The sequence below is a fragment of the Conger conger genome, chromosome 4, assembly GCF_963514075.1.
Source record: "Conger conger chromosome 4, fConCon1.1, whole genome shotgun sequence".
Taxonomy (NCBI): Eukaryota; Metazoa; Chordata; class Actinopteri; order Anguilliformes; family Congridae; genus Conger; species Conger conger.
In genome coordinates, this window is record NC_083763.1 from 50,831,687 (window position 1) to 50,851,934 (window position 20,248).

At 42.9% G+C, this 20,248-nt stretch overlaps 1 protein-coding gene across 3 annotated transcripts in view; it reads left to right on the forward strand.

Moving 5' to 3' along the window:
- The window catches only part of tmem108 (transmembrane protein 108), a 53,136-nt gene that overhangs the window by 25,274 nt on the left and 7,614 nt on the right, over positions 1–20,248 (forward strand). For 2 of the 3 annotated variants that reach the window (XM_061237368.1, XM_061237371.1), the window contains exon 3: positions 5,514–5,597. In XM_061237368.1, coding sequence (XP_061093352.1) covers positions 5,558–5,597 — 40 coding nt within the window. In that variant the 5' untranslated portion in view covers positions 5,514–5,557. Of the gene's footprint in view, positions 1–2,323; positions 2,514–5,513; positions 5,598–20,248 lie in introns of those variants that run through there. The other variant, XM_061237369.1, reaches the window with a different exon arrangement.

The following is a 20,248-nucleotide window of genomic DNA, read 5'->3' on the forward strand; positions in this document are numbered from 1 at the left end:
TGCAGTTGTATGGACTGGTTGTCCTCCAGCATAGCAGAGGAGTCAAGGTCACTTGTTTTGTGACGTGTATTAAGAACTATCCATGGGCCGAAATGAGAAGATGATACTCTGATGTATTAGGGTAGCACTGTGAAGGTAACCTAAAGGTGCTCCCTTTGGATCACAACCAGATGACAGATGACAACAGATTGTCTTAGCGGAAAATCTTGGTTTAATTTGCTTAAGGATCATTTGGGTTAACACTGCTTGCTTCACCACAGAGTCATGAAACTGTGCAGGCCTGAAACCGAGTGTACATTCCTCTCTCCATACCCTCAGGTTGCACAGATGAGAAACTATCTTTGGATCTTCTGAAGTTCAGTTTTGTTGCCATGGGAATGAGCATTCAATGCTCAGAATTTTGTGAAGTTGAAACTAGTAAAAATGTCAAGTAGGAAACGTGTACCTCTACAGTCAACAACTTTATGTATAATCTTTATATTGCTCTTAAACCTGGATGCACACATTTTCATGAGAGGACTGACATTCAGTCAAGTAGGATAATAGTTCTTCTTATTTTATAATAGGTTTTCTTCTACTTTGTGTTGTCTATGTATATGTAAGCACTGCATTTTGTGCTCTATGCACATAAATCAGTTCCTGATGAATGTGGTGGGGCCATTCATTCCCAATTGATTTCACACTAAAACACTGTCATCATTAGAGCAGAAAAAATATACCTGCAACATGTATCTCTGAATCTTCTTCATGATTAACACTGGATTGCAGTCTAGTGTTCTAAAAATACAAAAAAAAAAATTTTTGAATTATGGCTGAACCACCAAGCTGGCAATTCCTGGCAGTGTTAGTTGATTTCTATCAAAAGGCGAGTAATCAAAAAGACTTGGAGCCCGCCCTGGCTCTATGGCGGTAATTACGGCCCTCTGTGGCGATAGGCATCTCTTTGCTGAAGCTCACATGTACCACTGGGGAATAACTCAATTAAATTCTCCATGCTTCCGATCTCTGATCCGTCTCAACATACATGTCCAGACACCGCCCAGGCAGTCACGTACAAATCTGTTATCTCCCACTTCTTAATTCTGCGAGACTCATTAGTACATAAACAGGATAAGGTCCTTTTCTGATGTCTCTCGCTTTCATTCCATCGTTTAGGCAATTTCCCAACATTGGCCATCCAAATAGTCAATGCATTTCTTTGCAGGACTGTAAGCCAGAATTACAGATAAGTATATGATCAACTGGGAGGCTCAATGAGAGTGCATTACTTACTGGAGTCTCAGATATGACATATTTGCAACTGAATGTAATTTGAAGTATTCCATGGAGCATAAGTTCCATGGGAAATTAGCAATTTGATTACAGATTCTTCTGCCTATTGCGGGCAAAGCATCTTCCTTATACAAGTGTCTTCCTTCTGTGAAGCGAATCAGGCCTGCCAGCTTTGAATAGGACCAGTACTCCCCCATTTTCTTTAATATTTCTTCCATCTCCCAATTTTTGCAAATATTTCAAGGAGGCATAAGGATATTTATAGGATGCTCTGGTAATGATATAGACTAAACAATTACAGGGCTTTTCCACATGCATATTTAACCCTTCAGATCCATGGACCGCATTATTGAATTAGTGGATAGATGCAGTCAATAGATCACCCCCATTACGATTAGAACCTGACAGTGATCTGAAGAGGAGACACCTGTCAAACACAGTGTCACCAGTGAAAGGCAAAAAACAAAAAAAACTACAAAACTGCAGCAAAAAATTAACAAAATTCTGTAATATCACAGAAATGTAATAATCCTGTCCCATCATGATTTAAACCTCTTTAAAATAATTGGTAGTTGAGCACTCAAAAATCCTGTTTGAAATGTTCTGAAATGTGTTGTACCCTATAAGCCCCAATAAAAAGCAATGAAATGGGTTGTGCAAGAGCCCTGTGGGGCTGAAGTAGTTTTGAGTGGTAGTTTTCTTTCTTCGATACACATTTGTCACTGCCTGTCCTGTTTATGAAATTATCTCCGCTGCATTAGTGTACCAACTCTCAGGGCTTTGCTATGTCCTTCTAACTTCAAACTATTTTGCTATTAATTTCAAACAAATCAAGCAAATCAAGGTGAATTTTGCCTGTCCTCGGTTGTTTAACTAGGCTCTCAACTGTCAACACAATACATTTCTGCCTTGCAGATCTCGGAAGCTCTCCTGTTTAAAATGCCGGCGGGGTGACACTCGACCCTCCAGGGAAAAGCAGTACAAATTCAAAAGTGTGGAAACCAGTGCAGCCTTCATCCAGTGCGAGAGCGAATGACAGGTTTATTTCATTGCAGCATCACAGCTGACCTTGGTTTTGCTTAAACAGCCTGCCCCCTAGGCAGACCATTTAGTGTTGCTGTCTGAAGTCGGAGCGGAGGTATTTGGGGACCAGCAACTGTCAACATTGACGAGAATAGAATCAGTCTGCATCAGGAAAAGGGGGGACTGTATCTGACAGGAGTCGGATAGGAGTTACAATGGTGAGAACCTCTTTCTTTTTCTCTATTTCAGGGTATTTTTTCCAGATAAACTCCTTGCAAGATTTGAGTATAATGTGCTATTAGGGTTGCCATGGCAACGGTTATGGTCTCAGCATGTCAGGAGCGGTGTAGCAGTTTGTTATTCTCCAGCAGAAAGCTGGAGTTTCGCTGAGCATGAATGGCACTGCACAGCAAATTCATCATTTCCACGATGCTCCGTCGGTTGAAGTTTTGGTGATCAAACGCTTTTTCGCCTGGCATTATCTCGCTTTAACGACAACTGGAAAATCTCCTCAAACACCAGACAGGCATTTGTTTGCTTTCTGCATTCATTGCTCCTGACAATTACATTGATTTAGCTGTTGACAAACGCATATTCTACTACATGCATGTATTTCTGTCACATGAATCACTGAGGTAATAGGACACATTAATGGGTACATGACATTGGTACCGAACTGTTGGAGCTTTATTAGGAAGCAATGTGTTACCACATTTATGTGACAAACACACATACTCACACACAAACACACACACACACACAAATACATTTGACTATTTTCTATCACCTGATTTTATTTGTATATTTCCTCTGTGTGCCAGTGGGAGAATGGTGCGAGGGGAAGCTGCAGTGATTTCGAGCACAGTGGTGCATATCCAGAAGATGGGTTCAGATCATATTGTTTGTTGATAATTGGACACAGCCATTTAAACTCTGAATGTGTTATCCTTTCCAAACTGAAACCTCGCTTCAAAATCGTGGAAGCTCATGGAAGGCTGCGTGGTCTCATTAGACTCTTCTTCAAGAGCGGTGCACGCACAGTGTCATTTGACAGGAGTGATATGAGGTAAAATGCCTGGCTCTGCCCCCATCTCGCGTTTCGCTGGGCTGCTTGAGTAATGCAGCTGCCGTTCCCTCTTGCTGCACTTTGATTACTGGTGGAAATGGATCACTCTGCTTCCCCCTGTCACGATTTGCCCTTCAAATTAATCAACAGCCCAGTGGCAAGAGCGCCAGCCGGACAGTGTGTGAAAGTACAGACGTGTGGGGCTGCCACCTTCGCCACCAGTCTCAGAGCTCGTTAGTGGAGGTGCATGATACCAGCACTGGGCTAGAGGTGCCCCTGTAGTTCTCGCAAGTAGGTTCTTTGCAAGGCAAGGCGGAGGTCCAAGTACCTGCCCTGTTTGCTCAGTTATGTCATTATGTGCCGGTAGGTCTGCCTTCATGGTTGAGAAGCAATGGATATGAGCCTAAAATGAGTTTAGATGAAAGAGCACCTCCCCATTGTTTTCTACTGTTTATTTGTTCCATCTATCCTTTGTTCCCTCGGTTCACTGAGCAACTCAGTGCCTCTATACTCGCTCTGTGTCACTCTTATGTGGCACTTACTGCAGAAAATTGCTGTTTTCAGATTGGAATGTATATTTTAGAATAATTTAAACTTTGCATTTATATTGATTGACACCTTCCTCCATCTCCTGTTCTATTTTCATTTGAAAATACTGTATATATGGGAGAATGAGAAAGCTTTCTGTGCTCCTGTTGGCAGATGGCTTGGATAATGCCACTGTCATGTGCAACAAGTCCCAGGTCTGGAGTAATTGTGTGTAAATTTGGGCTTCGCCTACACTGTTCATGAAATAGACAGGCTCTTCAAATCAGGGAAGCCTACAGTCAATTTCAGAATCACACAGTACAGTTCATTTATGCGGCTGAGATTGGCACTGTAACCATTCAGGGACAGAGTTTTTCTCAAGGGCGCAATGGCAAAGCAATCGCATAATAACAGAGCTGTTGTTTCCATATTCACAAGGAAATTGGGTCTGTGACCCAATGCATTAGCTTCATCGTTCCCCTCATAGTCAAAACTACCTGGCAGGTTTCACACAGTGACGGATATCTGTTTGCAAGTCCCTGTGGTACAAGTTCAGTACATCTCTGTGCAACTTCTGCTGAACAAATGACTCGTACGCCTCCAGGGTAGGATGGCACTAGACTTCTTCTCCTCCCACCCTGCTATGAACAGACTTGTTAATGTGTGTGAGCAAGCAAACCACTCCGTCACGACTTCCAACACGGCTCCAACAGGCCAGCACAGTGGCGTACTGTATCTGCACTGATCATCTTCACAGTGGTGAGCCAAGTTTCTGAAGGCTCATGGGGAATTTCCATATCAGGGAAGCCTTTAGGTATTAAAGCAATTCCTTGATATCTCTGGATGTAGCTGGCAGGGAAATTGTCTTCCACGTACCATACGCCATGTTTTTCATCTGCAGTAAATGGCCCAGCCAATTACTGTTTGATCAGTTTCCCTCATAAGCTTCCAGTGAATTTACCTCCGGCTGCTTTGTATATCACTTCAACGCAATATGTTTCCTTAGATTTCAGTGCAAGTGGTTTTTCTAGATTTATGCATATGGCCAGGCTATCAGCACTGAATTCTCTGCCAAATAGGCCATTAGCATTAAAGTACAGTCTACAGTTTTCTGCATGATCCATTGTGTCTTACAGCTTTACACCTAGGAAATATACACAAATAATATATGTGTGAGTGTGTGTATGACTGTGTGTGTCTTTGTGTGTGTGTAAATAATGTATTGCATTTCTGCTTCTTGTAGGTATGATCAAATTTAGTACAAATACTATATCAGCTGCTTGCAATGAGTGTTACAAGGCTTGGTTTTTTTCCAGTGGCAGTGTGTTTCAATTACACATAGCATAGGCGATGGCAGTGAATAGAGACTGTGGTTAATGTTTCCAAGTATAGTCTCTCCAAATAGTTCAAAAAGATCAGCCCAACCGACATTAGGCTAAACTTTACGCTGTATGGCAACCTGTTCCGATTCCTCTATAAACCATATTTACAGTTTTGATCTGAAGCATAATTCTGCCGTTTTGGTCACACCTGGATTGTAGAATATCATCATTGGGTTGACACTGTACCCTGCTGTGATGTGACCTGGTGCTCACTGGGCTCTTGTCTGTCTTTGTTTCCGTAGAGAGCCATGACCACAGTGGGGGAGGAGCTGGACCAAATGATACCATGAAGAGAAGCTTACAGGTCCTGCTCTACCGACTGCTGAGTAAGTCGCTCCTTATAGTGGAAAGCTGCTGGTATAGCCCCGCCCCACCACATATAGAGACATACATACACTCACATACACTCACACACACATGCACACACGTTTCATATTATGAATTTAGGCGCAGTAACAGCATAACAGTGTGCTCCCAAAATGTCTCTATCACAAAGAAGAAGTGTCATTCCTGAGTCAACCCCCTTTCACGACCCGGGTATGCCATTAAAAAACCCTTGTTGGAGACTGGAACGTTCTTTCTTGACCTCACACCCTTGACCTGTTTTTTTATTTTTATTCTTCTTTGGTGCAGTGGGTAGCACTGCTGCCTCACAGCAAGGAGGTCCTGGGTTCGAATCGCCGTCGGCCGGGGCCTCTCTGTGTGGAGTTTGCATGTTCTCCCCGTGTTTGCGTGGGTTTCCTCCGGGTACTCCGGTTTCCTCCCACAGTCCAATGACATGCAGGTTAGGCTGATTGGAGAGTCTAAATTGCCCGTAGGTATGAGTGTGTGAGTGAATGGTGTGTGTGCCCTACGATGGACTGGCGACCTGTCCAGGGTGTATTCCTGCCTTTCGCCCAATGTATGCCAGGATAGGCTCCCCCTGTGACCCTATTCAGGATAAGTGGGTTAGGATAATGAATGAATGAATGAATGAATGAATGAATGAGTTTTAGCATCGCTTGTAGGACAACCTGAAAATAAGATATCCAGACTGATGATGTTGATGGGTCACAGAAGTCATGGCATGCAAAGGATATGCAACCAAATACAAAACTTCGACTCTTTTATTTGACATTATGTTAATTTATCTCAAACATTGAAATGGGGGATGACATATAAAAAGTGCTGTAATTACTACATGATGAAACCAAAATGTATAAAAATACCCTTTAATAAAAACTCTCCTGAGAAAAAGCTGAAAAAGACAAGGTGACCCCAAACTTTAGTGTATGAGCCACTCAAATATTCCATGTTTTAAAATAGTAGGATTAGGTATCACAGGTATAATCAGATATATTAGGTATAATCAGATGTGATGTTAGAGAATTGAAGTTGTGATGATAAATGAGATTAGTAATTAGAGGTTTTCTATGAGAGCAGTAGATTAAGTGGATAGGAATATTATTGTGTGAGAGAGTTCAGTGAAGATATTTCAGTAAGTTTAAATAAGTTTAGCTATTGAAGGAGTTGATATCGGGCAGGGGCAAAGCTCCTGGTTTGGGAGGAAGTGATGTCATGAAGTAAATTGGGTGAAGTCAGCATGTCTTGTCAGTCATTGGCCTGTTTGAAACACAAAACAGCAAAACAAGATGACTGGCTAAAATCAATGAGTTTTTCATAATATATAATAATAGACAAACTCCTGGAACTTCAAGCTGAAATAAATTCTCACTCTCATAATTTAGTGAGAATCCCTGCTGAAAAAAACAGCCCAAACTAGGTTTTGAAACAGCTGATAGCTGGTTGACGAGTTCAGACCAGCTCCCAGCTCAACATGGTTTCACTGGTTGACCAGTCCAGACCAGACCAGCTCAGACAAGCTACCAGCACTAGCTGGTTGACCAGCTCATACCCAGCTAGACCAGCTTTATGGCCAGCTTGACCAGCTCAATTTTCGAGCTGGTCAAGCTAGCACAGCCAGATTTTACAGCATGGAAGCACTAGCCTCTGGAAGATAGCTCTCCACCTACGTATGTTCCATCTTCTAGTGAACCAATAATTTAAGTCAAGTGTCTGAAAATAGTACATTAGAAAGGTGCCATGACAATACAAAGAGCCACGGGTCAAGCTCACCAGTCTCATAAGATGGGGGATTGCGTTGATTGTCATACTTTCCTTTGAAACTAAAAGACAGCCAGACTGTCTCATCCCTTTCCATACCACCAAGCAATCATGCTGAAGCATAGGGCTGTGCAGGTGTCATTGACTGCCCTAATCAAGAGCTCTGGCAATGGCTGATTTGTGGGGGAGATAGCTTTAATGGCCTCTGATACGTCAGAGCTTTGAAGAGGACAGTTACCTACAGGAGCTTTGTAGGGTTCTATCAGGTTTCTCTGAGAAAGATTCTGCAGAGAGATGGTCAATCTGGCTCCAGCACCACAGGACTCATAGGGTTGTAGGACTGTTTTAGAAACTACTGGTAGTCAGAAATATACATCGTAGAAAGCCTGAACTCCTCAGAGCATTAGACACTGATGTGAACCCAGCACAATGCGTTGTTACTACAGGAGCGCAGCAATGTTATATTACTGTTGTGTGAATGTATTAGGCATTAAAAGCTTTAAAACTTTTGTTCTTAACAAGGAGGAGTGGCAATTTAATATAATTTTTTTTTGCTATCGATTTTTTTCCCTTTGAATTTGTTCTGATATTGAAGTCAGACTGCCTGGGGCTTCACTTTGACTGGTGGACTGGAAAAGTCTGGAGATCTTTTAAGACATGGGACCAATTCTTACATTTTTTGTGTTCCTTTTTGGTTTGCTGTTTCCATCGCAACTGCGGACTGCTGTTCCCTAGGTGATTTTGTGGCTCCCTGCTTTCTTTCTTGCTCGTTTTGGAGCCTCATATTGCCCAGGAGACTCGCTGCCATTCACCTTCACCAGTAAAGGAGCCAATTTGCCGCCACTCTTTGTCTCTGACCTTCCAATCTGCCAGCAAGGGGCACTGTGACCTCAGTCTGCTGTCCTTTTACTGTAGGACCCGGGCCCTGTGCCATATAGTCTGCAGGGTTCAGCTAGGATAGGAAGCACAAGTGTGAGTGGTAAACCAATTGCCCATCTGTGCAGGAAGAGCAGGAGGGAGTTTCACTGTCAGCAGTGGTGCAGGTTGGGTTTTCCAAGTCCACGACCCAATTAACCCCTTATGGGCAGATGCATCTCCCTTAACAGACGGATGTGACTCCAGCGTTGTATTTGATCATATGACCGTTTTTCAAGACACATGACCACTGCAATGCATTGTGATTCCTAGGCCTATTTCTATTGGGCACCTTAGTACATATTGGGTTAAGAAAATATATTTCCTGTGATGTATAGGCACATACACTTGCCAGTGTTTTGTTTACTTTTTATTCATGTGAACATCCATGGGAATTTATTTTTTTGTTAGTATGAATGTCTAAGGGGTTTGATGTGACCCACTTAAAGTCCTCTCATGACTAACCAGTGACATCCAATCCACATTTTGTGAAAAACTAGTTTAGCTTCTGCCCTGAACCTAGATGAGTATCTGTATATACAAGATGATTGAAGCTTTATTTTAAGCATAGTCAGGCTGATTCTGATTGAGCTTGGGGTATGGAACACAGGGACCAGGTTAACAGTTAATACAGGAAGCGCAGGGGATGTTATGACTGAAAGTAGCAGACTTGGTAATTCATAAGATTCTCATCCTTGTGTTTGCTTCAGTTACATGTAAAGGATTCTGGGATCAGTGGAGACATCTGCAGTTATGCAGAGTGGAGAAAATAAATAACACTCGAGGGCATAACAGGAAGTTTATTTTCTTTTTTTTCTGTGCTTGAACCTGATCCAGAAATCATCTCATGTGATAATTTTCTCTGAAAGTACTGTATTCATTATAGAATGAATAATGTGCATAAATAATTTCGGATTACACATAGTACCAATTTGGCCAAAAATACATTGGACATTAGGGACTGTTTTTTTGTGTAGCAAATTAAAATCAGTTTACTGATTTCCCCCCAAAGCAAGTGGCTCTTGTTGACTGGGTGGCCACTGGCATCCATGTTGTCTAGCTCCAATAGCAGGCTTTTGCATGTTCTGTGTGTCAGTTAAAGCTGGTTGTTGCCCATCTGCCCTCACCCTGAGACCCAGGCTAGCTGTGCAGCTGGCTGTGTGAGCTGTGCAGAGCCATGGGAGTGTGCCATTTTGCTTTGGTGAAATTGTGTTTCACTCATAGCCACATCTTTGTTACCTGCGCGGTGCCAGCCTCAGAAGCCTTTCTCCACTTAATTGAAGTGCAAATTGCATCCAGCGGCATGTACAAATGCAGATTGCTGAAACACTGCTGGCAATATTATAGGTAATGGGAAAAATAATGTGTTGCAATCTTCTGCCTCAGGTCTTCACGCCCAGGGAGGGAGGGAGGGAGGGAGAGAGAAAGAGAGAGAGAGAGAGAGAGAGAGAGGATAGTTTCTGAAACAGCAAGCATATGTGTAACAAGCCGTTATCTCAGCTATGGTAAATATCATTTTAGCAGTTTCCATCCTGTGGAACCAATCTCATGAATCCCTTGTTTAGGATGGTCTATCCTGGTGTATCCATGTCTTTATGGTTACAGCTGATGGCATCTCATTGTCTTGCGTGGTGAGGAGTAATGGTGTGCGCCAAGATGGCAGTGCAGCAATAGGCCAAATTTCAAAGCTCCGTAATCAGAGTCACTATCGCGTACTACTCAAACAGGAAGCCATTAACCCTAGGGTGCAGGAACCACGGGCCCTGCTTATCTCCAAGCACACATCTTTCCCGCCCTATCCCCAAACCCTCTCCACAGGAAGCGTGCTATCTGTCCCATGGCCCCCTGGGAAAGCCACACTTCCCTGATTGGCATCCAGGCACGCCCGGCCCTGGCTTGTGGAATTTGTCTGTTTACATGACTCAGGCTCAGGTTATCTGAACACTTCTGTGGCCGTGTTTGGGAACTGTAGATCACCCCCGACCACCACAACCAAAAAAAAAAAAACAGGCATCTGGTTTGTTTTTGCAGGATCCCATCATGACAGGTTAGCCAGGTCGGTGACAGGTACTGCAAATGTTTCTCCTTAACACAGCTGCCAGAACAATGCTTCTTTCTAAAGAGAGAGGAAGAACTGGCGTGCAACACTATAAGCTGCAGAATATCCTGTAATGCAGACGGCAGTCAGATGGAAGAGTTAAAAATGTGTTGTGTTTGCATGGTATTGTGGAGACTATTGTCACCATGCTAACTGTGCATTACTGTGTGTGAAGGTTTCATTTTTTAGCTATAAACCTCCCTGTCAAGCAGCTTAAGGTGCATCCTGGGTCATGGTATTTTTGATATAATAATATGACTGACATGGTTGAATCAGTGGAGAATTGTCTGTGCAGTGTTTGCAATCCAGTCATCATTGAGCTTGGTGACAAACTGTCAAAATTGCACATACCATTTCAAAAGGCTGAGATTTTCAGCTGTTACTACAGAAGTTGTCGCCTTACCGAGGAGGAGCAAGGCCATTGAATTGATTTGTGAAATAGAAATGAATGGAATTTCCACTGAGTCCCCCTCTGCCCTGGGGACTGCTCAAATATGTGCTGTCAAATCATGAGGCCCCTATCGGCTTTGATTGTGGCATAACACATCAGGAGATTAGGCCTCATTAAGATTCTGATTAATGATGCAGATGTACTTCCTTGTAGGACACAAACAGTGTCCTGTTGAGTTAGCATTCGCAGACATAGACCCTATTGCGAGTAGCAGAAGCCAGCATAGACACCAACAGGATACGGCTGGGAAATTGGGACATCCTTAATTATGGGGTCTGTTTCATTGCATTACATTACATTAATGGCAGTTGGCAGATGCTCTTATCCAGAGCGACTTACAGTTGATTAGACTAAGTTGGAGGCAATCCTACCTTGGAGCAATGCAGGGTGAAGGGCCTTGCTCAAGGGCCGAACGGCTGTGTGGCTCAAAAGCTTCAAAACATCATGGTGTTGTGAGTTTGGTTCTTCTGCTAATGACTCTAATGACTCATGCAGCATTTGCATTGGCTTTTTCAATCTTAATCTCCACAGGAAGAGCTCTGTCTTGCAGTCCATCTGGAAGGCATTCATGTTTTGTAGGAAAACACATTTACCACTGTTCTCACAAAAAGAGAAGTTCACAAAATGGGTCTCGCCAAAACAAGCTTTTGAGGATGGAAGACCTGTTGGTACCTGCTACTAGCATTCCAATTGCTCATGTTATCCTTTCTTCTATCCTTATTCCTCACCTGACCTGGCAAACTGACGTGTGAAAGAGCAGGACATTGCATTTGCCTAATTCACGCTTTCTGATTTCCTCAGTCCTCACATCCCTTCCTTGCTTCCTTTCATTGTGTTGTCTGGTGGCTGGAGTTAGAAGCTAGGAAAGGACGCAAGGAAAGGAAGCAAGGAGGTAAAAATCAGCGATTGGAAAGAGCCCTGGGTTTCTGCTGGACGAGGCGATGATGCACCAATAGAGGGCACTCTTCCCTCTGTACTAAGCACAAATTCCTGCAGATTGATACGATACTGTGCCGAATCCTTTGAACGAGGCATTAAACCAAGGTCCTGACTCACTGTGGACATTAACAATCCCATGGAACTTTCCGGAAGAGTTGGGGCTGACCCCAGTGTCCTGGCCAAATTCCCAGAAATGCTGCCTCGATCTATACATCTGGCCACCTAATCACTCCTATATCTGATTGGCTAATGCCCCAAACCATTTTGATTCCCCAGGTTATCATTGCAAAAGAGAACTGGGTTCTCAGTTGACCTTCCTGGATAAATAAAATAATAATAAAATTTGTATCACGGAGCCTTGCATTGCTGTGCAGGACATCATGAATGTCACAAGCTTCTTTTGTATTCAAAGCAACATTCCTTTGTTGCATTTATTAGAAAATCCTTGGCCCCCATTACTTTTTTATGCTTTGTTATAAGTTATTTATAAAGGTTTCCTCTATTAAGGACATACATCACCAAAGCAATTTTGCAGTCTTTTCCATCATTCCAAAATCCCATTTCTCTGCTTGGATTTTGAATGGATTGAGCCTCATGTCAGATTCTGCATTTTGGTACACAATTACAAACAGTATTATTTATGAGTGTACTAGCTATTCTGCTGATCTCATTAATGATATAATGATTCTTTCCAATTGCAATATCCAATTCTGCAACGAAACAAGCATCCACAGAGGCAAGACAAATGCAATGGTGATTGATAAAAATGATAATTTCATTATTTCATGCCAAGAGAATATAAAACTTCGTTCTAAGACTTTTTCATTTTGGGAAAAACCAAGCACTGGTGGAGTGTTATGTATGCAAATATAAACAGGGATATTTTCAATCTATTCTATTCAATTCAATCTATTGATGTTAATTCAATCTATGAATGTATGCAGGTTTTACAGTACCACTGTAGCAATATTCTGTGAAAGGCCTTTGTAATGGTAGTTCAGGACATTTCAGGTTAATTTTCAATTTCATAAAAATTAATTCCAGCAGCTTTTACCCTTGAAATGCAGTGCTTTTTGTTGTACATATAGTATAGCTTGCTCAAAGATGCCTCTTCATGGGAATAGCATGGGACAGAAGGATTAGTGAGTTAGCTGAATGACTGCAACTGAACTGAGTAAAAACCCAGAACAGCTCTTTGTACTCCAGCCCATGTTCCAGATTTGGGGGGGGGGGGGGGGGGTTTTCAAGTGTGAAATTATGCAAATCTGCTTTTATATTTCATCCTATTAATCTATATAATTTCATTATGAATGGTTTAGTGTGCGTCCCTGAACGCGCTGCATAATAATGATATCTGACTAGTTTTGCATTTGTCAGCAGCCATCCTCCCTCATCCCTCCCTCTTTGACCCCCTATTCTTGTCTTCTAACCCTTTTCTTTATTCTTTCTGCACCCCCACTCCCTTTCCACCCTCTCCTTCCTCTTTTACCAGTCCTCCTCTCTGTTCCTCACCCTGCTCCACTCCCCCGCACATCAGCCAGCACAGTAATGAATGTAAGAGAACACCCGCTTTCATTCCCACCCCCTCAATCAACAATCAATTCATCAAACAGGTCTGGTTTATATAGTGTCCTTCAAAGTGGGGTCACCACAGTGCGACCATAATACGAAACTGTTTGAGGCGACTGCGAGGAATTGGATACAATTTTTAATACTAGGAGGATTCCAGAGGAGTGCGCTACACTATGCAATTAAAATGTGAGAGACGGTGAAAAAAACGTGGTAAACTGGCGAAGAGTGTGAAACAAATACATAATAATCTGCCGTGAGTTTCTCATTGAAAATCACACCAAAACAGGGGGGCTAATGGAGAGGTTTCCTTCACTGTGTCCAGGATATTTAATTAGCATCGGAAGTGGTTGAGAAATTAATTCTGCATCTCCCCACACAAACAGCCAGCCGTTAGCACCTGTGGATTTTCAAGTATTTCATTGACATTGGTTGTTTATGGGCAAACGCGTTATATGGTGATGTGGTTGTATTTGCCACAGCTGCCCCCCCCCCCCCTCCCCAAGGCCTGTACAAGCTGATAAGCCAATAAGCCACTCACTCACCACAATGGCTTTTTCTCTCAAGCTAGAATAAGACACAGACGCTTGGTCAAAAAGGCAATTACACTTGAATTTTCATCAGAGACCCGGCGAAGACGAAGACGTGAGGCTGCCAGACACGAATCGGCCATGTTGCACCGTGCCGTTCCCCGTGCTTCCCGCTCCAACGGTGCATGCTATCACGCTGCCGCAAGCCTTCTGTAACGTCGATGTATGTGCCTCATGGCCTGTCCAACATTCATGCTCATGGCGTCTTTGGTTTACTGTCAAATCATGTGTTCAGGTGCTATAATGTTTCTCTTCATTGTCTCATATACACCACTTGTGTTAAGGCATGGAAAACTTCACACATTTAATGTTACAGCAGCACCATTTTCTGATGCATAATTCTTCAGCTGCATTATATTGTGTTCAGTTGTGTTAAAGTTCTTGTATGGGATGGTACTGATTGCTTTAAGCCTGATGTTTGGGTAGATTACTTATTATACTTGAGCGATAACTGGGGAATTGCCTTGAAACCAGAAGAACGCTCTCCAGCACATAATATGCTGTGGCCATGACCTGTTCAGACATACAGTTATTTTTTAAAGGCAAACTCGCACAGATACTTGCACCTCTTGGCCCTCGGTTTAAGCAGCGAGTGAGACTGTAAGAGAGCTCTCACAAGCCCCCGGCCCTCCTTAGAGGTTACCCGGTGCCCTGAAGCTCACTGCTCTGTGTGGGCGATCTCGCTTTCGCCTGCTGACTCAACACCAGATGAGCGGGGGATAACCTTTGATGAATGAGTAGGTTCGCTTTCTCTCTTTCTGCCTCCTTCTCACCAACATACACAGTTATTTTAAATAGAGTGTGTCATCTACAGAAAGCCATGGATGTTTCTGTCAAGGTTGGGATAAACTGTGTTCTTAATTCAATTACTTCAAAAGAATAAACTAGAATTCAGCGAATGAATTTTATAAAATCATCATGGAACATGATGGCCCTTTTCCAGTTCATGAATTGAATTGGGAGTTCATTTTGTGTAGCAGGACAGTATGTTTGCTAATTACTATGAGAATGGAAGTCATTATGTTGTTTCGGGCGTTGCGCAGATTAAATTGAGTGTTTGAACCAATGCAGGGGCTCTTAATAGAATACAGCTGAAGGTCAAGACATTGATAGGGGAAAAGTACAGCCCTGGGAGCTGTGGCAGAATCTCTCTGGTGTGAAAAGTCTGTGAGTGGGAGTGGAAATCAATGCTTTAATATCTCACATAGATGTAGGAGGACATGATGATTGTTGTATCTAGGCTGGCTTTCATCAGACCTCAGTCTATTCACCGAGGTGGGTGGGTTCCAGAAAATAATACTGCTAGACTGTGTGTGTGTGTGTGTGTGTGTGTGTGGCCGCTCCTTCATATAGGGCTTTGTACAAGTTAAAACATGCATGTGAATTTGTATAAATAAAACTTTGATGGCATTATGGCAAAAATATGTTAATATACAGCATGCCAAATAGAGACTGAAGCAATATCATTGCTTTAAAAATAAATGTCAGTACATATTTAATCATTTCTGTTGCCACCACCCAACCCATCCTTTATTTCTTTATTTCTACATATGCTTTTTAATTAGTATTATAGTATTTTGTTTCATATTATTGCAGGGAAAGTGATTTAGTGTAAGAAGGTTTCACAGCACAACGGGTTACGTTACGACAACCTATAACAGCTGCATGAGTCAATAAACACTCAAAGGCGTGTTGGTACAACAAAGTGATGCAATACTTCAGAGGTCGGTACAAATTGAAAAGGCTTTTGATGACATGAACTTGAAAGCCATTTTTCATCCTTTAATATTTTCAGATTAGTTTTTTAATAAAACATGATTTTGTTTCACGCAAGCCCTCCCCTCCTCCCTAATGAATACTAATAAACATTTTTATCACAGAAGCATAAGTGCCTTAACTCTAGTTGAGGGTTTAACTGGAGAGGCACTGCCTCAGAATCGGATGAAGCTGGAGATAAGACTCCGACAGGCTGCATAAATGCTTGGAAAATCGTTGCACGGGTATCTGGCGTAAAGAGGGGTGAGATTGCCTCAGATGTTAACAGCCCCACTTTGTAGTGTTCGGGTCCTCATGCTTTATTCATGACGCTCAGTGTGTTTCAGAGTGGATCTGTTCTTCACACTGCCGGCAAATGAGACAGAGGACAGGAGACACCGTGGCCACTACAGTGTCGTGCCACTCCTCTCCTGCCATCTATCCTGTGGGGGACATTATTGACTGTAACACAAGGCTTGGGAAGTAGTTTCTGTGCTTGTGTGAGCAGTAAGCTCATATCCCAGCTGACACTGGTCTCACCTTTCTGTAATATTGTAACTGTTGCAGAAAATCCAAAAACATTTAACAACAAGATGAAAAACAAAACAAGGTTGTATGTGATTTGTGAATGTTACATTCTGTTAAAAACATGGACGGGCACTTGGAATCCTTGTTCTGTTATGACACTGTTCTAGTGCTTCAGTGGGCCCCACGGTCTTGTTTGGAATACAGCCAGTGCAATTACTGACTGTGGCAGGCAGCTCTGCAAGGTGACACGCAATTGACACTAGCATTGTCCAGGGAAGGTTTTGCTGTTCCAAAAATGGTCAGTTCATTGCGCAGCATTGAAATAAATAACGTATATTGCAATATCTGAAATTGACAATTCTGTATTTTCCAAGCTCACAATGTCCTCACTGTGTCATCAGACACAGTGTCCAATTCCAAACAGGAGAGAGTAATCATATTCCTTTATGTGTTTATCTGTTTTGCCAAGAGCAGAGATGAGGACAATTACCACGTTCCTCTGGAATGTTTGGAAATCAATTGGAAAGCAGAGACGGAGCAGAGGTTGGCCTAGCCAGAAAACTAGTGCAGAGGAAGAGGCAATTAGAAGGCCAACGGCCCTGCCATTTTCAGATTGTCTCAGAGGACCGGGGCGAGGGAGAGTGAAGTAATAAATCACTGCCTCTCATCGGCGTTATCTGGCTGGTTACGAGTGGGGACGTGGTTTGTGCATTACGTACGTGACGGGTTTAGTAAATCTACTCATGGTTGTGGTTTTTCAGGCAGGTCTGCATAAGTGAGAGACGAGCACACAGATTAATGTGAAGTGTATGATTTATGGAGGGCCTGTCCCATCTATAACGCTGTGCTGGTACATGCATAGGATGTGTTTACCCCATGGGGGTCTCAATTAGTCTATGCTCCATATGGGACTCGCACATCGAATTGGGAATGTTCTCTGCCCTTAACCTTAACCATAGACTACAGGTACATATAAAGTGCATACTGATGAATCTTTACTTGGTCATAACCTTGGCAAAAGCAGCATTTGTATTCAATTACTCTACTTGGAAGAAAATAAATGGCAAAAGAGTGGAATACGACTAATAAGGAATAAGAATGCTTCTTTAATCATTAAGACTAATGCTCAAGGTTATTGGTGCGAGACAACTTGGCATAAAAAGAGCTTTTACAAGGGCTCTGCATCATGAAATGAGGACGAGTGAATGTCAGACCCACTTCCGCAGTATCTGAGGCTGAGCTAAAAAAGAGATGGAAGGGAGAGAAAAGGCATAAAATTACTGAGTCACACTCACGTCCTCTCACAGAAAACTTCAGCTGTTTAGCCTAAAACTATCACAGTGTGATTACGTCACCTCCGTTTCCAGACATAAACAAAAGGTTTTTACTTGATTCTGTCCACCAGTTAAGTATTATCAACCTCCTGCTTTAGAGGAAGAGGCAGCCCAGTCCTTTTCTGACATTTGAGAGCACTTTATAGAGAGGGAAAGGGCTGAAGTTGATGGGAGATGAGGGATGTGTAGAAAAACATTTGGTTACATTTTTGCTATGCTTTGTCTAGCATCTTGTGATTACTGTAAGTGATTTATAACATTCGCCATGACCTTTGAGACACATTTGCATCTGATTGGTGGTTGTACCCAGGGGCGCCACCAGGGGGTTTCAGGGTCCCATGAAAAAGCCCCGCCACCCCAGAAAATCCGAAAATCCAATGTTCTTGTATTTTTTGAAGGCCCCTGTCAGTCTGAGCCCTCAGAGTCACGCTAATTTCCCCTCTTTATGGCACCCCTGGTTGTACCAGAGAAAGAGCTCCATAACTGTGAGTGACGTATTTAAGAATGGCTATTACACTATTGTAGGCGGTCGCCATAGTTACAGCGCTCTACAACTGGGATTTCAGTGTAGCACCATTACACTTAATAAAAGTACTTTTATGACATTTTCCTCACTTGAACACTCTGATATCAAGTCCCAGTCTGGGTGATGCATGGATATCCAGGGCTGATCCTAGGCACCAATCACCTAAGCTCCCATCTCTCTCTCTCTCTAGCCCACTCTCCCTTCCCCCAGGAATGGAAGCTATGTTACCATAGCAACAGAAGCAGCACCTTGGTGAAACAATGACTGTGACACCTGATTCGATGGCATTGAACCTCGTGGCATTGCGCGTGCATTTTCGAAGCAAATCTCAGATCCACGTCTGGGAAGTGACAGCAGATTACGATGATCTATACACTTGTCATACACTAGACTGTGGACACATTTTGTAGAATGTATTTGCCTATGTTTTGAACAGGATTGTCTCTGAGGAGGCAAAATGCAGCAACTCCAAGCTATACCTGATTTAGATGCTAATGTAGACACTGCAGAATAATGCCTATAAACAGGAAGGAGAGAAGGAAGGATCCCACACTGGGCTTTCTGCCTGCATAGCTTCTTAGTCAAATCCCTCATCCTCCCGCTCCGTGCTGTGGGCGACATCTCAGAGCATCTTAGCCTGGAGCCAGCATAGGCTAGCAGGAGGGCAGGACCAGTCCCTCCAAGCTGGGACAAACCTTTCTAGGGTATCAGACTCCCTCACAACCCTGCTTAAAAAAACGGCTAGGCTTTGCTCGACATGGTTTAACAGGTTGTCCAGTTCAGACCAGCTCCCAGCTTGACCAGCTTGAGCTATGTTTTGAAACAGCTGGTAGCTACCAGCTCACACCCAGCTAGACCAGTTTTAAGACCAGCTTGGCCATGCTGGTTGACCAGCTCATAGCTAGCTAGACCGGCTTTATGACCAACTTGACCATGCTGGTTGACCAGCTCATAGCCAGCTAGACCAGCTAATGACCAACTTGATCAGCTCAATTTTGAATAACACCCCACTCTGTCTATCCTTCTGTCTGCCCCCTCCTGCTCCTCACCTCTCCTAGTGTGGGCATTGGGCAGGGTTCATTATAAATGACCCTGGAACATGAACTTGGGACAGAGCTGGTAGGATTATCCAGAATGTTCTACCAGTACATGCTCCCACTTGCTAACCGACAACAGTGTATTCTGTGGGTCCCACAGCACCCCTGAGAAATAGAAGAGCCCCAGTTTATCAAAATTCTGCCTGACCCAACTTTCATTTTCTCTGCTTCCTCAAAACAATCTCTTCTCCTTGATCTCTGAGAAAATCTCCAGCAATCTCTCTCCCACACTCCCTGCTCACAATGGGGTTTAGGTGCTTTTCATGCATTTCTTGTTATAGGCATATTGTTTGTGTCTAGTCCTGGACCAAACTCACATAACAGCAATTCAGATTGTGTGGTCTGTCTAGTATTGAGCGCATATATCGACACTGTAGACCGAGGCCATAATTGAATGTGTAATTCATGTAATTGAATGTTTTATTATGGCTGAATAATTGTGCTTGTACGCAAGTGTGCAGGGGGTGGGGGTGGGGGTGGGGGGGGGGGTGGTTTCATCCTCCCTGTTTTTCATCCGCCCTGTCGTTTCAAATTGTCTGATTATGTTGTACTAGTCTAAACACGCCACATTCACAATGTGCAGACCTGATGCCAATGTGATACTTTGACCTCCCACTGTTCAGAGGGAACCAATCAGGTTTCTGTGATTGTGATTTCTTTGTTACGTTACATTCACACAAGAGAGTCTGTTGTGTTATTACATCTTTGTCTTTGCACTTAGTTTTAAAATAATATTATTATCAGCTTGTGTTTTAGCACCTCAGAAAAATGTGTCTCTCTACTTATGTTTTCTATAAATAGCTGTAGAGACAGCTCATATTCATTGGGACATTAATTTACCTATCTTCGATGTGAGGCCAGTGTATGAGATCACTGCAAGATTATTGTGTGACTGAGAGGCTGTATCTCATGGAAATTGATTAGACACCATCTTTCAATTACCAACCAGTTTACCTGCCATCAGTCATGCAAGGTCAATGGCTTTTCTTTTTTGTACTGTCTTCCACAACATGTAGAGAAGAGAAAACCAAACTCCACTAACAGTGATGTTGAGTATTGGATACATATGGAG